General features: G+C 47.8%; 9 protein-coding genes across 9 annotated transcripts; 6 read left to right on the top strand and 3 right to left on the bottom strand.

The window, feature by feature from the left end:
• Window positions 1-807: 807 nt before the first annotated feature.
• Window positions 808-1,846, bottom strand: N7498_000602 (uncharacterized protein; the record flags this gene model as incomplete). Its single annotated transcript, XM_058447665.1, has 3 exons — window positions 808-1,472; window positions 1,523-1,651; window positions 1,705-1,846. 3 exons carry the CDS (start codon window positions 1,844-1,846, stop codon window positions 808-810), a joined length of 936 nt encoding a protein of 311 aa, XP_058313076.1.
• Window positions 1,847-2,797: 951 nt separating this feature from the next.
• N7498_000603 (uncharacterized protein) lies at window positions 2,798-4,214 on the top strand (the record flags this gene model as incomplete). The annotated part of the gene is made up of 4 exons (XM_058447666.1): window positions 2,798-3,483; window positions 3,542-3,682; window positions 3,738-4,032; window positions 4,095-4,214. 4 exons carry the CDS (start codon window positions 2,798-2,800, stop codon window positions 4,212-4,214), a joined length of 1,242 nt encoding a protein of 413 aa, XP_058313077.1.
• Window positions 4,215-5,330: 1,116 nt separating this feature from the next.
• N7498_000604 (Zn(II)2Cys6 transcription factor) lies at window positions 5,331-6,120 on the bottom strand (the record flags this gene model as incomplete). Its single annotated transcript, XM_058447667.1, has 3 exons — window positions 5,331-5,471; window positions 5,541-5,824; window positions 5,874-6,120. 3 exons carry the CDS (start codon window positions 6,118-6,120, stop codon window positions 5,331-5,333), a joined length of 672 nt encoding a protein of 223 aa, XP_058313078.1.
• A 304-nt stretch (window positions 6,121-6,424) lies between these two features.
• N7498_000605 (Cytochrome P450 61) lies at window positions 6,425-8,197 on the top strand (the record flags this gene model as incomplete). The annotated part of the gene is made up of 4 exons (XM_058447668.1): window positions 6,425-6,587; window positions 6,642-6,792; window positions 6,850-8,098; window positions 8,162-8,197. The coding sequence occupies 4 exons, from the start codon at window positions 6,425-6,427 to the stop codon at window positions 8,195-8,197; spliced, it is 1,599 nt and encodes a 532-aa protein (XP_058313079.1).
• Window positions 8,198-8,986: 789 nt separating this feature from the next.
• Window positions 8,987-10,366, top strand: N7498_000606 (amine oxidase, flavin-containing superfamily; the record flags this gene model as incomplete). Its single annotated transcript, XM_058447669.1, has 1 exon — window positions 8,987-10,366. One exon carries the CDS (start codon window positions 8,987-8,989, stop codon window positions 10,364-10,366), a length of 1,380 nt encoding a protein of 459 aa, XP_058313080.1.
• Window positions 10,367-10,707: 341 nt separating this feature from the next.
• N7498_000607 (cation:proton antiporter) lies at window positions 10,708-12,597 on the top strand (the record flags this gene model as incomplete). Its single annotated transcript, XM_058447670.1, has 7 exons — window positions 10,708-10,744; window positions 10,797-11,003; window positions 11,055-11,180; window positions 11,231-11,402; window positions 11,458-11,998; window positions 12,053-12,481; window positions 12,538-12,597. The coding sequence occupies 7 exons, from the start codon at window positions 10,708-10,710 to the stop codon at window positions 12,595-12,597; spliced, it is 1,572 nt and encodes a 523-aa protein (XP_058313081.1).
• Window positions 12,598-12,733: 136 nt separating this feature from the next.
• On the bottom strand, window positions 12,734-14,122 carry N7498_000608 (metallophosphoesterase family protein; the record flags this gene model as incomplete). The annotated part of the gene is made up of 4 exons (XM_058447671.1): window positions 12,734-13,091; window positions 13,145-13,425; window positions 13,476-13,933; window positions 13,990-14,122. 4 exons carry the CDS (start codon window positions 14,120-14,122, stop codon window positions 12,734-12,736), a joined length of 1,230 nt encoding a protein of 409 aa, XP_058313082.1.
• A 2,351-nt stretch (window positions 14,123-16,473) lies between these two features.
• N7498_000609 (CVNH domain-containing protein) lies at window positions 16,474-16,954 on the top strand (the record flags this gene model as incomplete). The annotated part of the gene is made up of 3 exons (XM_058447672.1): window positions 16,474-16,691; window positions 16,743-16,858; window positions 16,914-16,954. 3 exons carry the CDS (start codon window positions 16,474-16,476, stop codon window positions 16,952-16,954), a joined length of 375 nt encoding a protein of 124 aa, XP_058313083.1.
• A 467-nt stretch (window positions 16,955-17,421) lies between these two features.
• N7498_000610 (SRPBCC domain-containing protein) lies at window positions 17,422-17,996 on the top strand (the record flags this gene model as incomplete). Its single annotated transcript, XM_058447673.1, has 3 exons — window positions 17,422-17,488; window positions 17,544-17,707; window positions 17,763-17,996. The coding sequence occupies 3 exons, from the start codon at window positions 17,422-17,424 to the stop codon at window positions 17,994-17,996; spliced, it is 465 nt and encodes a 154-aa protein (XP_058313084.1).
• Between the last annotated feature and the right edge of the window lie 2,069 nt (window positions 17,997-20,065).

The following is a 20,065-nucleotide window of genomic DNA, read 5'->3' on the forward strand; positions in this document are numbered from 1 at the left end:
ATAGTGTTGCTAGCTGCTCAACATGCCAAGTAATTTATTAATTAGTTACTAGTTAGCTACTAGTAGAAGTATTAGTGACTAGGAAGATATATATTTATCTGTGCTGAGTTGCGCCGATGAAAGATATGCTCATCGGTTAGATCAAAAAGCTCTTCGTCTATCTCTCTTGGAGGGTCCTGCTCAATAGAAATAGGCGCAGTATCTATAAGATACTGCACCCGAGTAGAGAGATGCTGCCACCAGGTTGATACGTACTACTCCATGGTTGAAGAGGCAAATGGCAAGAGCCAAGCACAGGGTAAACAAAAGATAGGCGATTCAGGAATGTCAGCCCATAGATACCACATTTTTCAAAGTTACCATTATACTGCTTATATAAGCAAAAAGGGGGGACACCCTAAGTTACTGAGCACTGACCTACGCACCCCATTGAGGTCTCAGTAGGGCCCTACTGACCTGAGTTCTGCCAAAGAGAAAAGGGTACACCCTACTGACCTGAGTTCTGCTAAAGAAAAAAGGGTACACCCTACTGAGCACTGACCTACGCACCCCACTGAGGTCTCAGTAGGGCCTTACTTATCTGAGTTCTGGTAAATGGGGGTGGTGGGAGTATCAATTCCCCCTTTATATGCAAAAATCGTAACTCGGCTTCGGTTGTGCTTTTCTTTTCTTTGAATTGCAAAAGGTTGCGTGTAACCCCAAAGATACCGATTTCCGAACGCCGAAGGGGAAAAATAAAAGAAAAGAAATACCTCTGTCTATTCCTAGGATACTAATTGCATGTATTTCGATGGAAATAAAACCATTTCAGGTGCTAAATCTTTCTCCCGCGACCCAGTTGCGGTAAAGTCGCTTGTGTTGTTCCAAAGCTACCAAGGTTGCAATTGTTTGGGGCCCGAGGCGAACGAAACTAGGTGTCCAACCGCGAAATATCCACCGAATCCCCTCAGCACCGAATAGCCCTCGCACAATTGTTAAGACCGAGACCTTTTTAGAAGAACTCATTAACTGGGTTCTGATAACATCCATAGGGTTTGAGACTGTAGTTGCTATCAAACTAGCCAGCAATGAGGCAGAGAAATGAATCAAGGGCCTCTCTTCCGTCGTATCACCTATGCTCTGGAGAAGTCGCTTGAAAGCATCATAAGATGCCAGCTGGCTTGCTGTCATAATACCGGAGCGGAAGCAGTTAGGCCAAATGCCTTGAATGAAAGCTCTCCAACCCTCATGTCGCTTCATTTGATACCATGCATCAAATACATGTCGGTAGTTTCGACGGTGTTGCATCGGCAAGGACTTATCATTTTGCATACGAATGTTCGCAATGTCGGACGGTGTGCCAAATATCGCACCAATAAAGCCTGAAACAGCAGCCATCGTGCCCAGTGCCGGAACGGACAGAGACTTGTCGGGAGTGGTTGCGGACTTTTTCAGCTCTTCATAAATAGCAATACGAGCAGTCCCATATGTCACTGGAAATTGTTAATATTTTTGACTGGATTTTGGTCATTGGAAAACGAACATGATCTCATGAAACCGGCTGAAATGCCACGGTAGAGGCCCTTAATCCCTTCACTTTGAACAACGAGAATTCCGGTTCGTATTGACCCCTGCTTATCGCCATTCGGCACTGTTTGCATTCGAACTTTGACTGTTGCATCCGTTAGTTTTTTGTGTTATGCTACAGATTTCAGAATTTCTTACTGAGGTCGAATGGATGCGAAACAGCCACTGCCATACATGAGGCAGAGCCTCCGAACCATCTTGGGTACTTGAAGTCTGCAGGGCTCTTCTGCACCGGATCTATCTGGCAAACAGGCAATGGCAACAGCTTGCTTTCACTCATTTTGAGTTGTGCTCAAGTGGAAAACTGCGGTATGCATTACTACCCTTAAAAGTGAATGGCGGCTATCATCCATGTACCCGGGCATCTTGTTTCACAGTACAGACAAGAGACCTCGGTATAGCCTTTTAACCGAGACAGACCTTTCGAAAGATCCGAGTAACCATGAATGTGAGATCATCAAAGTCTTTCTTCTTGATTTACGACTTGTATGAAATTTATAAGCAGCTTTTACAAGAAAGTAAACATCACTTCTCCATAAACATCTCCCGTGCCTGTTGGTCTCCAGGCTGGGGGGTGCCAAGACGCCTTTATGTATTCGTGACCCACCTCCTGTGCCATTAGTTCCACCATTTAGCCGAGCAGCTATCCCTACGTTATGAACGTTGAATGAATCGGCTAAGCCCTCAGTACTAGTGTTCAGGGTCCTAACATTCCGGTTTTGATTCCTGGGTTTCTATGAAACGGGTAGTGGCAATAGTGACTTGGTTAGGTAACCAATTCGTGGCACCGCGACCGAATTAGGAAATGCTTAAGACTTGCCTTAAATGGATGAAACTCTAATCGCATGCGCGAAAATCCGGTGGCAATGCCAATCAATGCTTCGATTTTTCCACTTTAACGGCCGCCCCGGGGTAAACTCAGCCCCCCGGAGTTTCATAATGGAGAACCTAGGACCATGTAAGGAATCGGCCTTCGGTCGCATTAGGTTTCGTGCTCCGCACCTGCAGGCGCGGCTTCAAATTCATATCGAAATGCCTGCCTATTATGGAAGGCAAAGAGTATCTTGAATGCAATGTCAAGTGGCTGAGGCGAGACGGATTATCTTAGGTCATATGCTCTTGCAGTGCGTGTAAATTCGAATATATAATAGATAGCGACTCCCAGATGTCAACTCTAACGATCAATACTATTTCATATTTCCCAGTCACATTGACATCCATAATCTTTATCATGGGCTTGCTACGTGACGCTATTGGCTCGGCCCTTGGTGCCAACCAAGTGAACAATGGCTTGTCCGGACCGAGACTGCCTTTCGGCAACAAGAACAGCAACCGCAACGCCGCTTGGGTCTCACCTTCAGCCTACCGTCAATCACCGTCTCTTGACCAAGGATATGCTTCTTACACAGAATATGACGATGAGCGGAACTCATCACCAGATGAGAAGCAGGGGCGAATCAGAGGATCTCTAGGACCAGCGAGGCCCAGAGAACTTAGTTGCCAGTCTTTTACACAAGACAATTGCGCCGTTGGATATCAGACGTCAGTGGTCGGGCCGCCTCCTGACCAAATGCAACAGTGGTATAACGATGATCGAGCCCAGTATTCAGATCTGCCTCCTCGCTACGAAACTGCGGCATATGATACCGGGAATGAATATCAAGGGCAGTCCTACGATATGAGCCGAGCTGGAGACATGGGACTTCGAAGAGATGCCAATTTCCGTCCACTAGCTCTGCCTCAGATCGCCTACGGACATGAACAACCCTTTCTTCGAGGATACACTATGGAACTCAGCCAATACGGCATTTCTGAACACGAGTTCATAGGACTACTGGACGCCATTAATGTTGCCATAATCCCTAATCCGGAGCATCAAATTTTCCAAAAGGGAGCGAATATGGCTGGATTTTTCTTGTGAGTCTCGCTTGCCGCATAACACCTATCCTACTTTTACTGATGCATTGTTCTACAGACCCGGCGCCGCTGGTATTGGTCTCATGGTCGGGCAGATTGGCGTCGGACTTGGCTCAGCGGTCAGCCACGCATCTGCTGTCAATCAGATTCTCTCAAGTGCAAATCTACAGCTCTTCCTACCAAAAGGTCTCGAGATATGGTAAGCTTCAGACCTATATCGTTCTCTGCCTCGGCTAGTGCCCTAACGTCCTTAGTATTGGGAAAACGGAAGACGTCAACGCCGAGGTCGGCCTAGCCTCCCAAGGCTCTAGACGACCAAACTTCTACGGTATATCACCAGAAGAAAGACAAGCATATTTCGGCGACCTCATTGCTCCTCTTTCCCGAGTACTGCCACCGTTTCAGCAGAACGGTCGCAATGATCCAATCGCCCAGCTTGGTCGAGGTCTGGCCAGTCGAACCAATCGACAAAAAATAAAAAAGGCGAATAAAGATATGGCGAAAGGCAAGACCACAAACATTGACTCTCTAGAAGGAGGACTTAAATGGGTACGTCGCATGGAATTGAATATCATCCCAATATTATGGGCTGTCGCTAATAAACATGGCAGCTTATGGTTAGACGAGCCTCTGCAGATGCGCTGGAATACTGGAGGAAATCTGCGGCCAACAACGCTGCTCAGGAACAGGCATACGCTAGACCGGCCCCTCAAAATAGATACAGCAGATAGCAGGCTATGTCCACCGTTCTGATTCTTTTTTTTTTTCTTTTTCCTTTTGCAAATTTTGGGTTCACAGCTGGGATACTTTGGAATTCAGAAGGTAAAGGAGCCGGGCATTGAGATTGAAATAGGATGGCAGTTTGATCAAATAATCTCAAAACTACCCCTTTCTATCTCATGGATATGGTTTTGTTTGAATATCACCTGGTCTGCTGTCATAACATGCAATACAAACTATATGATGCACCAATAACCCAGGTCACATTCTGTTTGGTGTCAGTTTGGTAATTACACCTGAACACTAGGTTAACTAGGCTAGAAAGCTTGGGGTGAGCCAATTTTTATGACTGAAATTTGTATTCATAAAACTCCGGGACTATGGCTGTCCGATGAGGTACAGGTAAATTCCGACGGTAATATTCGCCTTTCAGTGCCAATAACAGCTTCCCAGTGATGTCGACAAATTATCTCGGTCTGCGTTGTTTCCAACCATAAAATGATCCTAGTGCGGGTGAGGGCGTCTCCACAATCAGATAGTTGTAGAACAGCAGAGACATCACATGCTTTTTCCATAAACCACTGGTAATGACCTGTGCCAGTAGACGCCACCATTCCAATCGTAAGAAGCCAGACGTCAAGTGAATTATAAACACGAGGCGCCGCGTCTAGGCATTTGAGATTCTCCCTAAGGTGGGTGACGATGGTGTTCAAGATTATGGCATGTGAGTAATAAGTCGGTCCCTGGATGACAAACATGTAAAGTATAATTGCATAACGAATGCACTCTGAGATCGGTGGCGGTGCAGGGGCTGCTTTGTCTGAAACTTTGGGTAAAAGTCGATGTATGACGAAGGATGTGAGGTCGTGGAGTTGTGTAGTGGTTAATTGCGTATTTTGGGTCTGTTGGAAGACATTCCGAAGGCGGATAAAAACATTGCTCACTTCATAGTCGACATCAATGATTGTGAGCTCTTGCAACTCATTATCAATGGTTGGATTTAACTGCCATTCTGGAATCGGAGGTATCCCATCCCCAATGCCGGAATCGTTTTGTGTGTTAAATTGAGGATGGCCCATGATAAGCATCGATACCCTAGACATGTGAGCACTATATCCTCTGGGCGATCAAGGAGCGACTGACCAGCTGACCATCCTCGCAGTCAAGGGGCTAGTTTGCCGCACTGAGTTGATACCACCTCGCATGTCCACCAGTCTTTTCACTCCGTCGATATGCATTTCGGCAATCTCATTATTACCCTTTCCGTACTAAGGATTTCGAAATTTGGATGATTAGCTTAGGCGTAAAAGGACGGCAAGCTCAAGAGAGTATCTTACTTCAATCGTGGCTAGGGTGATGACGGAGTTCATAGTTCCATCCTGAGCAGCCAGTGACGTGTTCCCAATTTTACGTCGGAGTAAAGCCACTGAGTCAGCCATGAGGATTTCAGAGCTTTGGAAGCCCTTCTGGGCAAGCAGTTCCTCATCAAGACACGCTGTCTGTAACGAGACGTGAAAGAGTGCAGGGTCTCCCAAAGCAAGTGGCCACCAAGAGACGATAAACGGGTTCGAGGTCGCGTTCAAGTCGAGAGGATAATATTGAAAAGCAATCTTGTGGAGAACTGAAATGGTAAGTCAATGTTCACTGCCCGTCGATTAAGACCTGCATACAACTATGAATAAGACGTTGCACATGTTCCCGAGGAAGCCTCGTCTGGGGATACGAATCGAAAGGGTCTAAAGACTCAAATCTGTAATTGGTTAAACTGTTGGATCCATCCAGCGATCTTGTGGGCTCGTTGGCATAAATGCATTGAAATTTGCGCCTAGTGCAGCGAGCACATCGTGGCGTATTGAGATCACAGCTCTGTTTTGATTTGGAGCATGCAGTACAGGAGCGACGAAGGGTTTGGCGCATTTTGGGACGACTGGAAACAAGCAAAGGAGACTTAGATACCGCAAGTTAGTGGAGACTGACCCGAATAATCCGAGGGCGGTGAATGGCGGAGCGTGCAGTGTGCTAGGCACAATGAAGACTAGGCCCAAGTAGGCCTAGACGCCGCGGTCTGAGGCTCCGCTAGTCCCAGTTAGGTGATCTGTATGGCATCACGTAACGTAGATAGGAGAGAATCTGTGCGATCAACATCGTACTTAAGTACGCGTTTCTTCCAAGGATTGACAAATGCAGTTTTCAAGTTTTCTTTTTCACCTAACACTCCAACATGTCTACTGGGGTCAATATCTCTACCTCTTGGCCTGAGCCACCCCAAACGTGGCCTGTTGGCACTTTTCAATTGCAAACCACTCTTCCAACTTTTCTTGTAGACTGGTCTGCCTGGCAGTATATCGTGGCGTTTCTGGCTGGTCTTATTGTCTATGATCAAGGTAATTTGAGCGTTGAGTGTGTAGGATAAATTACCTAACTCCATTTCTGTCTAGTCATCTACCTCAAACGAAAGGGTTCCATCGTTGGTCCCTCATTCAAAATCCCGCTTACCGGTCCATTTTTCCAAGCAATTAATCCAAAATTTGAATCTTACCTTGCACAATGGGCGAGTGGGCCTCTCAGTTGTGTATCCATTTTCCACAAGTATGCACCCTCATCCAATTCGGAAAGAATACAAGCTAATCCCTCATTGCCCATCAGGTTCGTCGTTCTCATCTCCGATCGAGATTTAGCGCATAAAGTTTTCAAATCTCCGACTTACGCGGAGCCATGCATAGTTCCGATCGCCAAAAACATTCTAGGCCAAAAGGCTTGGGTGTTCCTCCAGGGAAAAGCCCATACCGAGTACAGGAGAGGGCTCACGCCTCTCTTCACCAATCGAGCTCTGTCCTCTTACCTCCCTGGTCAAGAAAAAGTGTTCACTCGCTATTTTGACAAGTTTGTTGCGGCCAGCGAAGCAAATCAGGGACGGCCCATGGAGTTTATGACAATGTTCCGCGAAATCAACTGCGCAATTTCCTGCCGTACCTTCTTTGGAGACTACATATCTCAGGATGCCGTCAAGAAGATCACCGATAACTTTTATGTGGCTACCGCAGCCCTCGAACTGGTCAACATCCCCCTTTCGATTTACATTCCGTACACCAAGCCCTGGCTGGGGCAGAGAGCAGCCGATGCGGTGCATATCGAATTCGCGAAATGTGCGGCGGCGTGCAAGGACAGAATGGCCCTGCACTCGACACCCACATGCATCGTCGACCATTGGGTCCTCAACATGATGGAGTCTAATCGATATCACGAAAGGGTCGCCAAGGGAGAAAAAGACGTGGAGAAACCGACAAATTTGATCAGAGAATTCTCAAACGAAGAGATCGGAGAAACACTTTTTACGTTTTTGTTTGCATCCCAGGATGCATCCAGCAGTGCTACCACCTGGCTATTCCAAGTCATTGCCCAGCGACCCGATGTTCTCAGTCAATTGCGAGAAGAGAACTTGGCGGCGCGCGGAGGTGACAGGAACAAATCATGCGATCTGCCCATGCTTGAGTCGCTCACCTACACCAACGCGGTCATCAAAGAGATCCTTCGCCACAGACCACCAGTCATCTTTGTGCCTTACCTTGCAACAAAGGACTTCCCGGTCACGCCCAATTACACCGTTTCCAAGGGGTCTATGATCATTCCGTCCTGCTATCCAGCTCTACACGATCCGGATGCCTACTCCAATCCCGATGTCTTTGATCCAGATAGGTGGATCTCCGGAGACGCTGAATCCAAAACCAAAAATTGGCTTGTTTTTGGTGCAGGGGCTCATGACTGCCTCGCAAGGAGGTACGTACCACTATCGATGGCTGCTATGATAGGCAAAGCGGCACTGGAGCTTGACTGGGAGCATCATGCTACGGAGAAGTCGGAGGAAATTAGAGTCTTTGCGACGCTTTTTCCAATGGTATGTAGTTGCTATTCATTTACCTCGTATTCCCGTTTCGTGACTTGCGCTAACATTCATTAGGATGGATGCCAATTGGTTTTCAAGAAACGATCGTAAAGGTGCACTGGCATTTACTAAAGCCTATGCACGGCATATGGTTAAAATCAGAGAGAATTCAATAAATAGGATCCTGGCATCTGTCTATCGGTCTCCTAAGCAATTTTTACTTCTTCATTCCCTTGGCCTAGGCTTTTGCAGACACCTCCATGAGTCCAGTTAATTGGCCAAACTCACCACCCGGCATTCCATTAAGACTGAGTAGGTCTCGCCGTCGATCAGCTTCCCCATTATCCTGGCCCGGGAAACAGCGTTTAAATATTACACCCGCCTCGATTGTACGATAATTTAATTAGATCTGGGGATCTACTGGTCAGCAGTAGGGCCCTGGTGAACAACTCATCAATTAATATTCTAATCTCAGCTACATAACACCTGCTTTGTCTGCTGAACACATGTAAGATCAAGTACAACCCGTCTCCACCACGGGGTCTTATGTTTCCCGACAACACCGCCGGATTGGTGGCTCCTACAGGTAGCTGCAACTTCGGATTCCGAATAAACTTGAAACACGAATGATTTATTTCGGAAGCGGGGCTCGCGGTAGCCACGATCACAGTGCATGAGCAATGCTATGCAGGGGCAAGATTGTGGGCCTGAATTGGAAGCGACAAATGAGATAACTTCCGTGCCCGCCTGTTTACACCCTCACGGAAACGAAGTTCTCACTATAACCTTGGAGCGAATTAATGTTATACAAATGACCGAGGTAGGACCCATCCCACCATTCACTTACCTGATTAACAGGCACTTCCCTGATCGGCGTGGATCAGTGGTCATCCAACGATCATGTTTTCGCGAGCACATAAGGCTTTAGTCGCGCTTTTCTTTTTCCATGCGCCGTTTGGTCAGTGCAGAGTGAACACCATCATCCGCGATGTTGCTATCATTGGAGGCGGCGCTTCAGGAACCTTTTCAGCAGTCAGACTGCGCGATGAAGGCAAATCAGTCGTTCTGATCGAGAAAGAAAATATCCTAGGCGGTCATGTCAACACCTATCAGGATCCGGTGACGGGGACAACAGTGGATTACGGCGTTGAAATATTTCACGATATGCAAATTGTCAAGGACTACTTCAATCGATTGAATGTTTCCTGGGCCATTGAGGTTCTAGGTCCCCGTTCGTCTGCTCCAGACTACTTGGATGGAAACACCGGCCAGACAGTCAAGTACAAGGCACCAAATCCCGTTGCCGGGCTGATCGCGTATGCGGAACAACTGTCCAAGTATCTAAACATTGGGTTGGGATTTTTCCTTCCCGACCCCGTTCCAGATGATTTTTTACTGCCATTCGGCCAGTTTCTTGCCAAATACCCCGATATTGGAAATGCAACCTACACGATCTTTTCATATGGTCAAGGTCTAGGTAATTTTCTCGATCAGCCCACGCTGTACGTATTCAAGAATTTCGGACTGGACATTATCCAAGGTATCTCAAGTGGATTCCTGGTGACGACGAGCTCAGATAACTACGAAATCTATGATCACGCCACGAAGCTCCTCGGGTCCGATGTACTTTTGAGCAGTCGAGTGGTATCCACGCAATACAGGGGTGATCATGGAGTCGAGCTCGATATTGAAACCCCGACTGGCACCCAAGTCGTGATAGCGAAAAAGCTATTGATTGCCATTCCGCAAAAACTCAACAATATGAACCGATTCGCTCTCGACACGCGCGAGGCGAATGTTTTTCGCGAGTTTGGGAACTCCGGATACTACACCAGCTTGGTCAGGAATACCGGCTTGCCAGCGAACTTCACCTCATATTCTGTGAGCCCTGATACGCCATACAACATTCCCAGGCTTCCCGGTGTCTATGATGTTGTTCCAACGGCAATCCATGGTGTCTTCGACGTCAAATACGGTAGCCCGCACAGTGTACCGGATGGTTTTGTTCGAAAGCAAATTCTCTCATATATCAAGAAGTTACAGGCAAATGGGTTCGCTGAGAATGTATCGGGTGATCCAGAGTTTGTGGCGTTCAAAAGTCATACTCCATTCGAGTTGACGGTGTCTCGGGATAAAATTGCGAACGGGTTCTATAAAGATTTCTACTCACTGCAGGGTCATAGAAACACATGGTACACTGGGGCTGCTCTCCATACGCAAGATTCATCATTGATTTGGAATTTCACTGAATCGTACGTGTTGCCAGAATTGTTGAAATAGATATCAGGTCTGTCCTCGAAGGGTTACATCTGGAAGTCGGGCAAACAGTTGCAATGTGATTACAAGGCGACACCCCCTTTAAATAAGAATCCACATTCAATTCCCAAATATTTTCCCATATTTTAGTTTTTTCTACGCCTGTTTAACCCCAAAATGTACGGAAATGGACGACTTCCCATGGAACTAGATATCACGTGGTCTGATGTCATACACATCCACGGCCAAGAAGCCCAAGAAAATGCCCAGACACTGACGCTGAAGAAAGAATTTTTTCAGCAGGCGATTCGATTAATTCTTCAAAGCTCAACCACAATCGAATCAATTCTTACCGAAGCCTTGTGATGGCAGGAGGCTTCCTTGCATACCACGAGCCTGGTAGTAAGTACTTGCCACTAGTGGAACTGACGCACGGACTGACTGTGACTTGCAGTTGTCGAGATTTTGATTATCATCTCATTTTTCTTTTTCCTATCGTTTGCAGAGTGGTGTTCAGCGAAAGTGATTCGCGCGGGCATTATTGGCCAAATTGCCGTCGGCATTATATATGGGAAACCATTAGCAGATATTCTTGAAGGGCCGTGGCAACAGACGTTCCTCGCGATTGGATATGTCGGATTGATTTTGATCATTTTTGAAGGTATTGTATCTTTTTGTTGGGCCCGTGAAGATGCGCTAACACTGAATATAGGTGGACTTCAAATACGGCTTGATCTTTTGAAGCAAAACTTCCTCTTCAGTGTGTTGGGAGCTGCGACGGGAGTCCTATTCCCAATCGGCCTTTCGTACTTGGTACTTTATTTGGGGTATGGATATGGTATGTACAGTTAGTTCTATGCTGTCACTTACCGGCCTAACATCACCTAGGCGCTGTCGAGACATTCATTATCGGATCTGCACTATCTGCGACTTCGTTAGGCACAACCTTCTCGGTTATATCCTCCGCTTCAAAGGAGGTAGACCTTTCCCAGACTCGAGTTGGCTCAATTCTTGTGAGCGCGGCTGTGATTGACGATGTGGTTGGTCTTGTATTAGCCAGGTAAGGACTCATATGCTGAATGCCGTTGTATTTGGGACTTACATGACACTACTAGCGTCATCGGTGATCTGGGAGAGTTGTCTGGCCCCGGTGCAGGCCATGTCAACCTTGGCTGGATTATCGGTCGTCCCATAGTGGCATCAGCAGCTATGGCGATCCTTACGCCCATCCTTACAAAGTGGGTCTTTGCGCCCGTCTTTCGTCGGTGGTTCGAGCATTCATTTGCCAAATACGATCACGTCTCCAATATCATCCTGATGGTCTTGGTTCTGTCGGCATTTATCAGTATTGCGGCATATGCCGGTACTTCTGTGTTGTTCGGTGCTTTTCTCGCGGGCGCATTCCTCACATACTTGCCCACCAAGCACCCAGATGGTCCTTTCGTTGTCATGAGCCGGGAAGAAGGCGAGCAAGACCCTGACAGGAGCCCTACATTCGTTCATACCTTTGAACTCTATTTATTGGATACCCAGAAGTATCTGATGGAGCCGTTGTTCTTTGCGAGCATTGGGTTTGCGATTCCTTTTGTGGGACTGTGGACTGGGAAACGAATTTGGAGAGGAATCCTATTCTCGCTTGTCATGGCAGTTGCCAAGGTAAGTCGTGTTCGCTTCCGATACCCACCGAAGGGAAGCTAATACACCACGCAGTTTGTTGTTGGAGTCTGGATTCCCATATTCGAGTTCACCGGTTCCCGAAAGTCCCCTACCCCCGGCGAGAGTTCGCCGGCGATGAGCAACCATGGAAAGAGAAACAGCACCGACGAGACAAGCGACTCTTCAAGAGCGGTAGAAAAGAAAAGTGGCTACGGCTCGGCGTCACTTGCGGGGCTCCTTCTTGGCTCGGCGATGGTAGCGCGAGGAGAAATCGGACTTTTGATTGTAGAGATCGGATATAACGAGACACCCTATGTGAGTGAGGAGGGCTTTATCACTGCGGTGTGGGCCATTCTTCTCAACACCATTGTTGGCCCTGTCACTGTGGGCAATATCGTCAAATTCTACGGCAAGCGCATTGGAGAGAGTGCATGGGGACTTCAGGGCCAGGCGGCCCCCGCCCGAGAAGCAACGGTGGACACAGTAGACAATCACAGAGTTTAGAAGAATAGAAGAATCTAATGACTTTTGATTTGTAGATACGCGCAGCAGAGCCACCGTTCTTCTCAGTTTGCTTTCGAAATGCCTACTACGATTGACCCTGCCATTTATATTTCGATAGTTTCATCTCGTAAGGCCTTAAATTCGTTTGCTCTGTGTATATAACGGACATTCAAGTGCATTTCGATCACCACCATCTTTGATAAGGTACAAATGACGGTCATGTCCTTTCGATCAACGTCTCAAGTACATTGACAAGATCGGAAGCCAGAAACAGATCATCATAAGCAAAGCCGAGTGATCATGGAACCCAGGCGCTCCCGAACTCTCGAAAGATCTCTTATGATTCACCTTAGCATACTTATCCTGTCCGTATGTCGCATTGAGCGTGACCGGGGCCGAAATCGTGCCATCTTCCAGCCGAATCCAGGTCTTGACTTCATCCTTCATCGTCTCTTGATCCAGGAGAATCTGACGTGCACCACGGGTTGCGTCTCCATAACCTCCGTATCCAGTGTGCCGACCGTAGCACATATTAATTCCATTACCCTTCAGGTCCTGGTCAACAGTATGACCGTCCCATTTGAAACACCTGTTGAGGTTAGCAATTGGACCGCAGCACTAACCCGACTCCTGGGAACGTACCAATCATTTTTATGATCGTGACCACTGAAAGTAGCCATCAGACCGGTGGTATTCAAAAGGGACTCCATGAACCGGCGATCTTGTCCCGAGTAGGCGGTGTCCATGGAGCCTTGCGACACCACTTTCTCACCGTTAATTCCGGGGGTGCGTCGAGAATCGAACCCATCTTGTTGGTATTTAAGCATGGCGTGAGCGGGGATATGGAAGAATGCGAGCGACGGAATGGTGTGGCTGTACTCAGCGGACAAGTGCTTCTTTGCTTCCGTGAACCAATCGACAACCTTGCTTGAGTCAGTGAGGGATCGATAAAACATTATGGGAATATTCATACGGATTTATCAATCCAGTCGCCTCTAGGCCCAGGGCTGACGCCTTTATCGCGATTTGTGGCATAACTTCCCCCCCTTGAATCGAAAAACCACAAGATGAGTGCCGGGGTGCTGCTCTCCGGAGCCTTGTGGGAATAGACGGGCAGATAGTAATTTGTAATTCCAGCCTTGGGCGCGAAAACTTTTCTCTGAGTAAGGCTGTTGGGATATTTCTTCTCTTGATCATAAACATCCAGTCGGGGAGAAAGATTCGTGTTCGAGTCGTGGTTTCCGTACGTCGAAGCCCACAATTTACCCTTATCGACCAAAGGGGACACGACCTCGTGGACATATTCACTAGAGTTGGAAGCTTTTGTGAATTCACCAGAGACCAAGTCCCCGTTTATTACAACGAGCTCTGAAGGTTCCTTCTCGAGGATATAATTCATAACACCTTTGGACTTGACATCCTTCGAGGCATCTGAATGTGGTCAGCATACTCGGGACGGTGCAGTCCGGGCTGGAGACGGAAATTACCCTCGGCGAAATGCAAATCCTCAAAGACAGAGATCTGGAAAGTACCGTCCTCGGAGAACCTGAGGGTTCGATCGTTCACCTCCGCATGGCGATCCGGTGCCATGACGTACTGGTTTGGAGTTGAGCCCGACATGACGGACGGCGATACTCGGTTTTATGACTTGAGAAGGGCCGCGGAAACCACTTTGAAAACTGGCCTGCAGCAAGTCTCGTGCGTCATGGAAGGAATCTAGGGACATTCCAAAGCTAGGGGACTGGTCGGGTCTTTAAGTGGGCCCGAACCGGAAATGAACTGCCCGGGTCCGCCAAGCTCGTCGATCCATCCTCGTTTCTTAAAGTCTCCGCTGTCCCGGACCAGTGATTCTCGTTTCTTTCCGGTGTATAGCGATCGCTGGCTATCTCTCACTCGTTCTCCCTCATCTCTTCTTTCGCTCATTCTCCGGGCTCATTCAATCTCATCCGATGCTCATTCCGATGCTCATTCCGATGTCCAAGATGATCGGCTAAATTACCCCGCACTTTTAACTGAGACAAACCACACCCCTTTTCTATAAAAGGTTTCAAGGGACACTGCACTGTTTGACTCTATTCGGCTCCCCGAGTGCTTGTCTGAGGTACGAATGGGTGGCGGGAGGCTCTGTGCTCCAGGGCTGATATCACGTATTGACTGGGGTCTGCAGTCGTACCCTAGGAAAGTTATCTAGTAGTTGCTTCGAAGCTTCTGGCATCACATTTACACCATCTTAAGTTCGTCTGTCTTCCCCTTCTGGGATGGACCGTAATTATGCGTGAAATTTAGGTCCTCTTCCAGTTGTTAGTTGACCGGGGACCTATTCACTCTCAGCCAAGTAGGCTATTTCCAAAACATGTGATGTAGATTCTCCACCATGTCATTCAACAGAACCCATGTTCAAATGTGAAGCTATTCTTGCAGAGCGTCCGTCGGGTAAGACAGAGCATCGAGTCAATCACCGCAACACGATCGATGGAAACCTGGAAATACGAATCAGGATTCAACCGCAATTTTGAAAATACAGATCGCGGCAAGTTGAAATCCAATCTATCTACTTCTCAGAGAGACTCCTTCCCTACCGTAAATGATGAAAGTATTGTCCCAGCCACACAGGCTTGAATGGAAAGGAAGGCTGGGCACTGTCGGCCTCGGGTCGGCTGTTATAGTCCGAGCACCTCGCCCTCACTTCCGACAAGCAAGCTGTCGCTCGCGCTGAGCAGCTCAGTGTCTCGGCTTCTCGGAGCTACTTAAGAACCATGACAAGCGGCTGAACTAATCTTAAGGTCCCCGTAGCTCGTGAGTTTTCACCCCTTGGTGACAAGAAACAAAGCCACAAATCCGTCCACCAATCCGACGCCTCGCATTCTTCCTAAACAACTGTGGGGCGGGGGTTGTGGAATTTCGAACCTTCTCCCCGAACGCCGTGGCTGTTCAATCCTACCCGAGGTACATCCAGCACGAGGTGAACCCCCATGGAGGCTGGGTCAAGGGGTACTTGGTTAGATCAAGATCACGTAGATGTAAGTCATGCAGATGTAAGTCACGCAGAGTGGATTTGCTCTGCAGCCAGCAGCCATGAAGTGGAGCGTGGAAGATGCTGGAGAAGCGCAAGGTTGGAGTTCCGTGCAGCAAAGTCCCTTTTCGTGAACACAGTTACTCTGCATTGACTTGAATGGTAGCACCAAAGTTTGCCCCTTGGAATTTGATTGGGCCTGTCTTAGATATGAGGTCTGTGTGGTCTACCAGCCCTGAGCTCGTGTGGAATGTGCCCCTTGCAGCGATTTTCGGGGATCGGCGCGTAGGGTCCACACCTGACTTAGGCGGACCTCAGATACACCGCCATGCATGATGCGATAGGGTAGATACTGAATCAGGTGTTGGACTGTCAGAAACAGTGGAACCATGTTTCTGAATGATTCGGAAGGTTTGTTCATGGGGATTGCGGCTTGGGTCTTCTGGATAAAATCGGCTGCCCATGTTCAGATTTTAGATTGAACGATGCTGAGCATCTTGGTTTTGATTGGTTAATTTATTAAAGGATACAAAAAACATCAAAATAGAACAAATTTGATATTGACGAAAGTTCCACTCATCTAGATTATTCTGAATAGTCCTGCTACACCTACGACACAGCCAAGACTCAGCCCAAAAAGTTGGCCGCAATCGACGTCACAATCAAAGAACCAAATGCATTATGACCTCAAGTCACAAAAAATGACTTAGACCTCTGCCAGCTGCGGGATTTCCAGCCCACGCAAGGAGCCATGATAGCTTTTCCCTGCCCTCCTAGTAGATGGATCAGTACCATGCCGGCACTGAGAGTAACTAAGAGCTCTGTGGAGCTAGCATAGGTCTCCCGTATAAATAACAGGACACTTTTCCCGCAAACTCTCTTCTTCATCAGCATAAATACAAGCATCAGCATCGAGAAAGCATCAATACTCTTCTTTCTAATTCACACTACGGTCATCATGCAATTCTTTCTGAAGAACGTCGCCCTTTTCTCGCTCTTTGCGATTATGGTCTCCGCGACCTCCAAGTTCGCCGACTCTTGCCGCGAAATTGAGGGCTATGGCTCCGAGCTCCAGGCCGAGTGCCAGGAGTACGAGAACGGCCAGCTCCGACCCACCACCATCAATCTGAACCGATGCCTGAAGAACCACAAGGGTTCCCTCCGGTGCGGATCAAAGTAAGCATGCTATCTACCTTCAAGCAGTCCCCATATCTAACAGCAAGGCAGCGGCAACTATGAATCCTCCTGCATCAACTGTGTCCTGAGAGGTACCACCGACTATGAGTGCCAGTGCCGCAACGTTGACGAGGGGCACCAATACGTTTCCACTCAAATTGACCTGAGTAAGTTGGTCGGACCTGCGAATCGGGACAAAGCTAATATGTCGTTTCTTCTCAGACAAGTGCATCAGCAACAACCACGGCGAGCTTCGCTGCTAAATCAAGCACTTGACCTTGAGACCGACTCGACGACATGGACGAGGCAGTAAAAGATAAGGGAAGAGAAGCTGGCTTAAGCGGAGGAATATATGAGAATATGATTTTTTATGCGATCACGCTCGTTATCCATGATGGATGGAATATAACCTGGCAGCAAGAGTTTATGATTGATTAGTATTAGTCTATGTTCGAATGAATCCCAGCAAAATTACTACAACTCTATTCTATCCAATCAACAGCCACAAGATCCAAGTTTACAAACCACCGACGCTTATTCATTTTCAGGCCCATTTTAAATCCATGACTTAAAATGGCCCAGCTCAATCTAAGGTTATGAAGATCATCCAAGCTGACCGCAGAGCGGGGGTCATGCAGGATATGCAACACAGTTGTACACACGCACCATTTGATTAATCTCGCCCCTTTCCTTAACTTCAAACCGTTCACTCACCACAATCCAAGACGAAATGACCTACAAGAACGAGAGCTCGATTGAGATCGCAACATCGCCTGCCAAGGTGCGGGAAGTTGTACGTCGTCGATCATCCGAGTCAAGAAGAAAGCAAGAAGGCTGACAACATGCCCCTAGCTGCTCAACTTCTCGGCATACCCAGAACGGCATACCCAGAATGGCACACCGATTTCATCAAGGGCGTTGAGGTCCAGGAGAAGGATAAGACCGCTCAGACACTTGCAGCAGGGGACAAGGTCGAAGTCAACATCGAAAATTTCAAGTTCATTGCCGAAATCAAGGTGGAAGACCTCAATTGCAGCTTTACAGACACGACGCTAATATACAACTATCCAGTCCAACACTGAAGAATTGTTCTCATGGCAGGGCCCACCCGTCTTCACCATTGCCAGTCTTCATGAATTCCGCATGGAGCCCACCAAGGATGGAGCGGCTACCATCTTCACACAGTCAGAGGAGCTCAACGGCCTGTTCGCCTGGCTCATGAGCCCGTCGCTTCTGGGCAAGAAGATGAAGGCCCATTTCGACGAGTTTCACCGGGACTTGAAAGCCCGTGCAGAAGCTACATAGATGTGGATGGCACTAGTTTGGATCGGCCCAGGGGGTACATGCAAGCCCGTTTTTATTCCCACGCACCCCGGCTCTTCAAGCCTCTCGGCATTTGTTTTGGAGATATCCATTCGGTACAGACTTTTTTGTTTTGTTTGTTTGAGAGCTTCGTAGATCGATACCTAGATCCCAGAAATACTATGTTGCTGCATTTAAAAGGCTGTTCGGCACCTGGGCTGGAACCTCATGAGGTTGGGAAATAAAACGATGAACAAAGCTTCTGTAACGGCCCCCAACTTGGCCCCACTCTTCGTCATGTTTGCTTGGTCAAGACTCTTCAGCCTATTCCCGGGTAGGATGAGGCAAGCGGCGATCGGTCGGGTACCATAATTGCCGGTGTGCAGGGATGCTGGGGCCAAAATGAAATATTGACTCAAGGGCAAGTCATCAGGCGTGGTTGGACAAAACGGAGAAAACAAAAGTGCGAAGACAATTAAAAGTCGCGCAAAATAAATCTTTGTAGTGAGAGAGTTAGGGTGGTTGGCGGGCAAGGGGTTAAAAATAAAATAGAAAAAAGAAGATGTAGTTGCAACACCAACAGCCAGCTTCCCTGTACGGGGCGGTGTATTCTAGCATCGCCATCCCAGGCTGGAGACTCGTCTGCGATATTACTATCCTGAACAGTAGTCTCCATGGCTTAGCGACCCCCAGCATCGTGGATTACTCGCACGAGTGAAGTGTCGAACCCAGGATTCGAACCAGGCACCAGTACCCGCTGGCTTGCGCCGAAGCAAGGTTGCCGTCTTAGCGGTGACTCTCCCACTAGGTTATCCATGACAGATTCTTATTATCACACCTCTTTCATAATATGATACCAACTCATCGAGATTATTTTTGGCAAGCGTCGTGAACCTCCCCCAAGTCTACCTTACCAGTGGGTGCTTCGAGGCTCATTTAGTGAATGGCCACAGGACTTTTTTTGGTGGTGCGACCTGTGCTAATTTCTTTCAATACGCGTATTGCACTTGTCATGCAGGGAACTTTCTTACTAGAATTTTCCTTGGAACTTGATATATATTATGGCCAAGAGCAATGCAGCCGACCGACTTATTCTGATCACTCATACTGCTCAATACATTATAAATAACAGGTTCCCTGAGCAATGGAATATCACCGAATGCCAAAAGTGAGCTTTCCTTTAACGCCCTAAGCAAGCAGTAGAGTGAGAAACAGCCCACGAGACAGACCACTTACGTCTCGTGTCCAGATTCTGCAGCAAGCAATAGTCCTGAGTCCCGTATAATCTCTCGCAAAGAAAATCAAAGAGTGCTACCCTTCTGTAAGATCATTCGCTAGCATAATTGGACTGCCAGGTTGCCAAAACTCTCCAGGTGGGTATTGCGAACAGTTGAAGTCCTAGTCTGCTTCCCACGTTTGTCCACATCTGTTGGAGATTCTACCCGGAATCCCCATTTAAGATATCCGCGACATCATGGAGGCCATCAGCCACAACGACGGGAATTTCCACCCCTGCGGCTTTTGTCGCGTAGTCTAGCATAGCGGTAAATCTAAACATAGCCATGACGATGCCAGCCAACACAGCAAGGGCAAGCAAGCAGACCCAGAAAAAACAGCATCCACGAGCTATTGACCGATGTTTTGCTGAATGAAGCTCCTCTGACTGTGTTGTAGGCTGCTCCTCTACCGAAACATTACTCAAAACTGCCGAAGGGGAAGGATTCCCTGGATCTGGTAGAGGCTGGTATAGAACGTTTGAAGGAGGAGATGTAGACCTATAAGAAGGAAGCCCTTTGGAGCAGTAGGGTGGGGGGATCTCGCTGATCGTTGAGACGCTCGAGAGGGAGAAGGAATCCGGCTCATCGACGGCCATTTTATCCTGGTGATTTGCTATAAATAGTGCACGTGAGATAAAGTTGACAAGAAGGGCTTGAGCCCAGGAAAATATATGGACAAGGGACATACCAGGTAATAAACGAAGAGATTGTAGAGTCTTTTGAACATAGGCAGACGAGAAGCTCCAGGCTGCCAGAAGAATGCTAGGACCTGATTATTAGCGGACGTAATTTTGA

The sequence above is a fragment of the Penicillium cinerascens genome, assembly GCF_028974065.1.
Source record: "Penicillium cinerascens strain IBT 15544 chromosome Unknown contig_16_segment0_segment0, whole genome shotgun sequence".
Classification (NCBI taxonomy): Eukaryota; Fungi; Ascomycota; class Eurotiomycetes; order Eurotiales; family Aspergillaceae; genus Penicillium; species Penicillium cinerascens.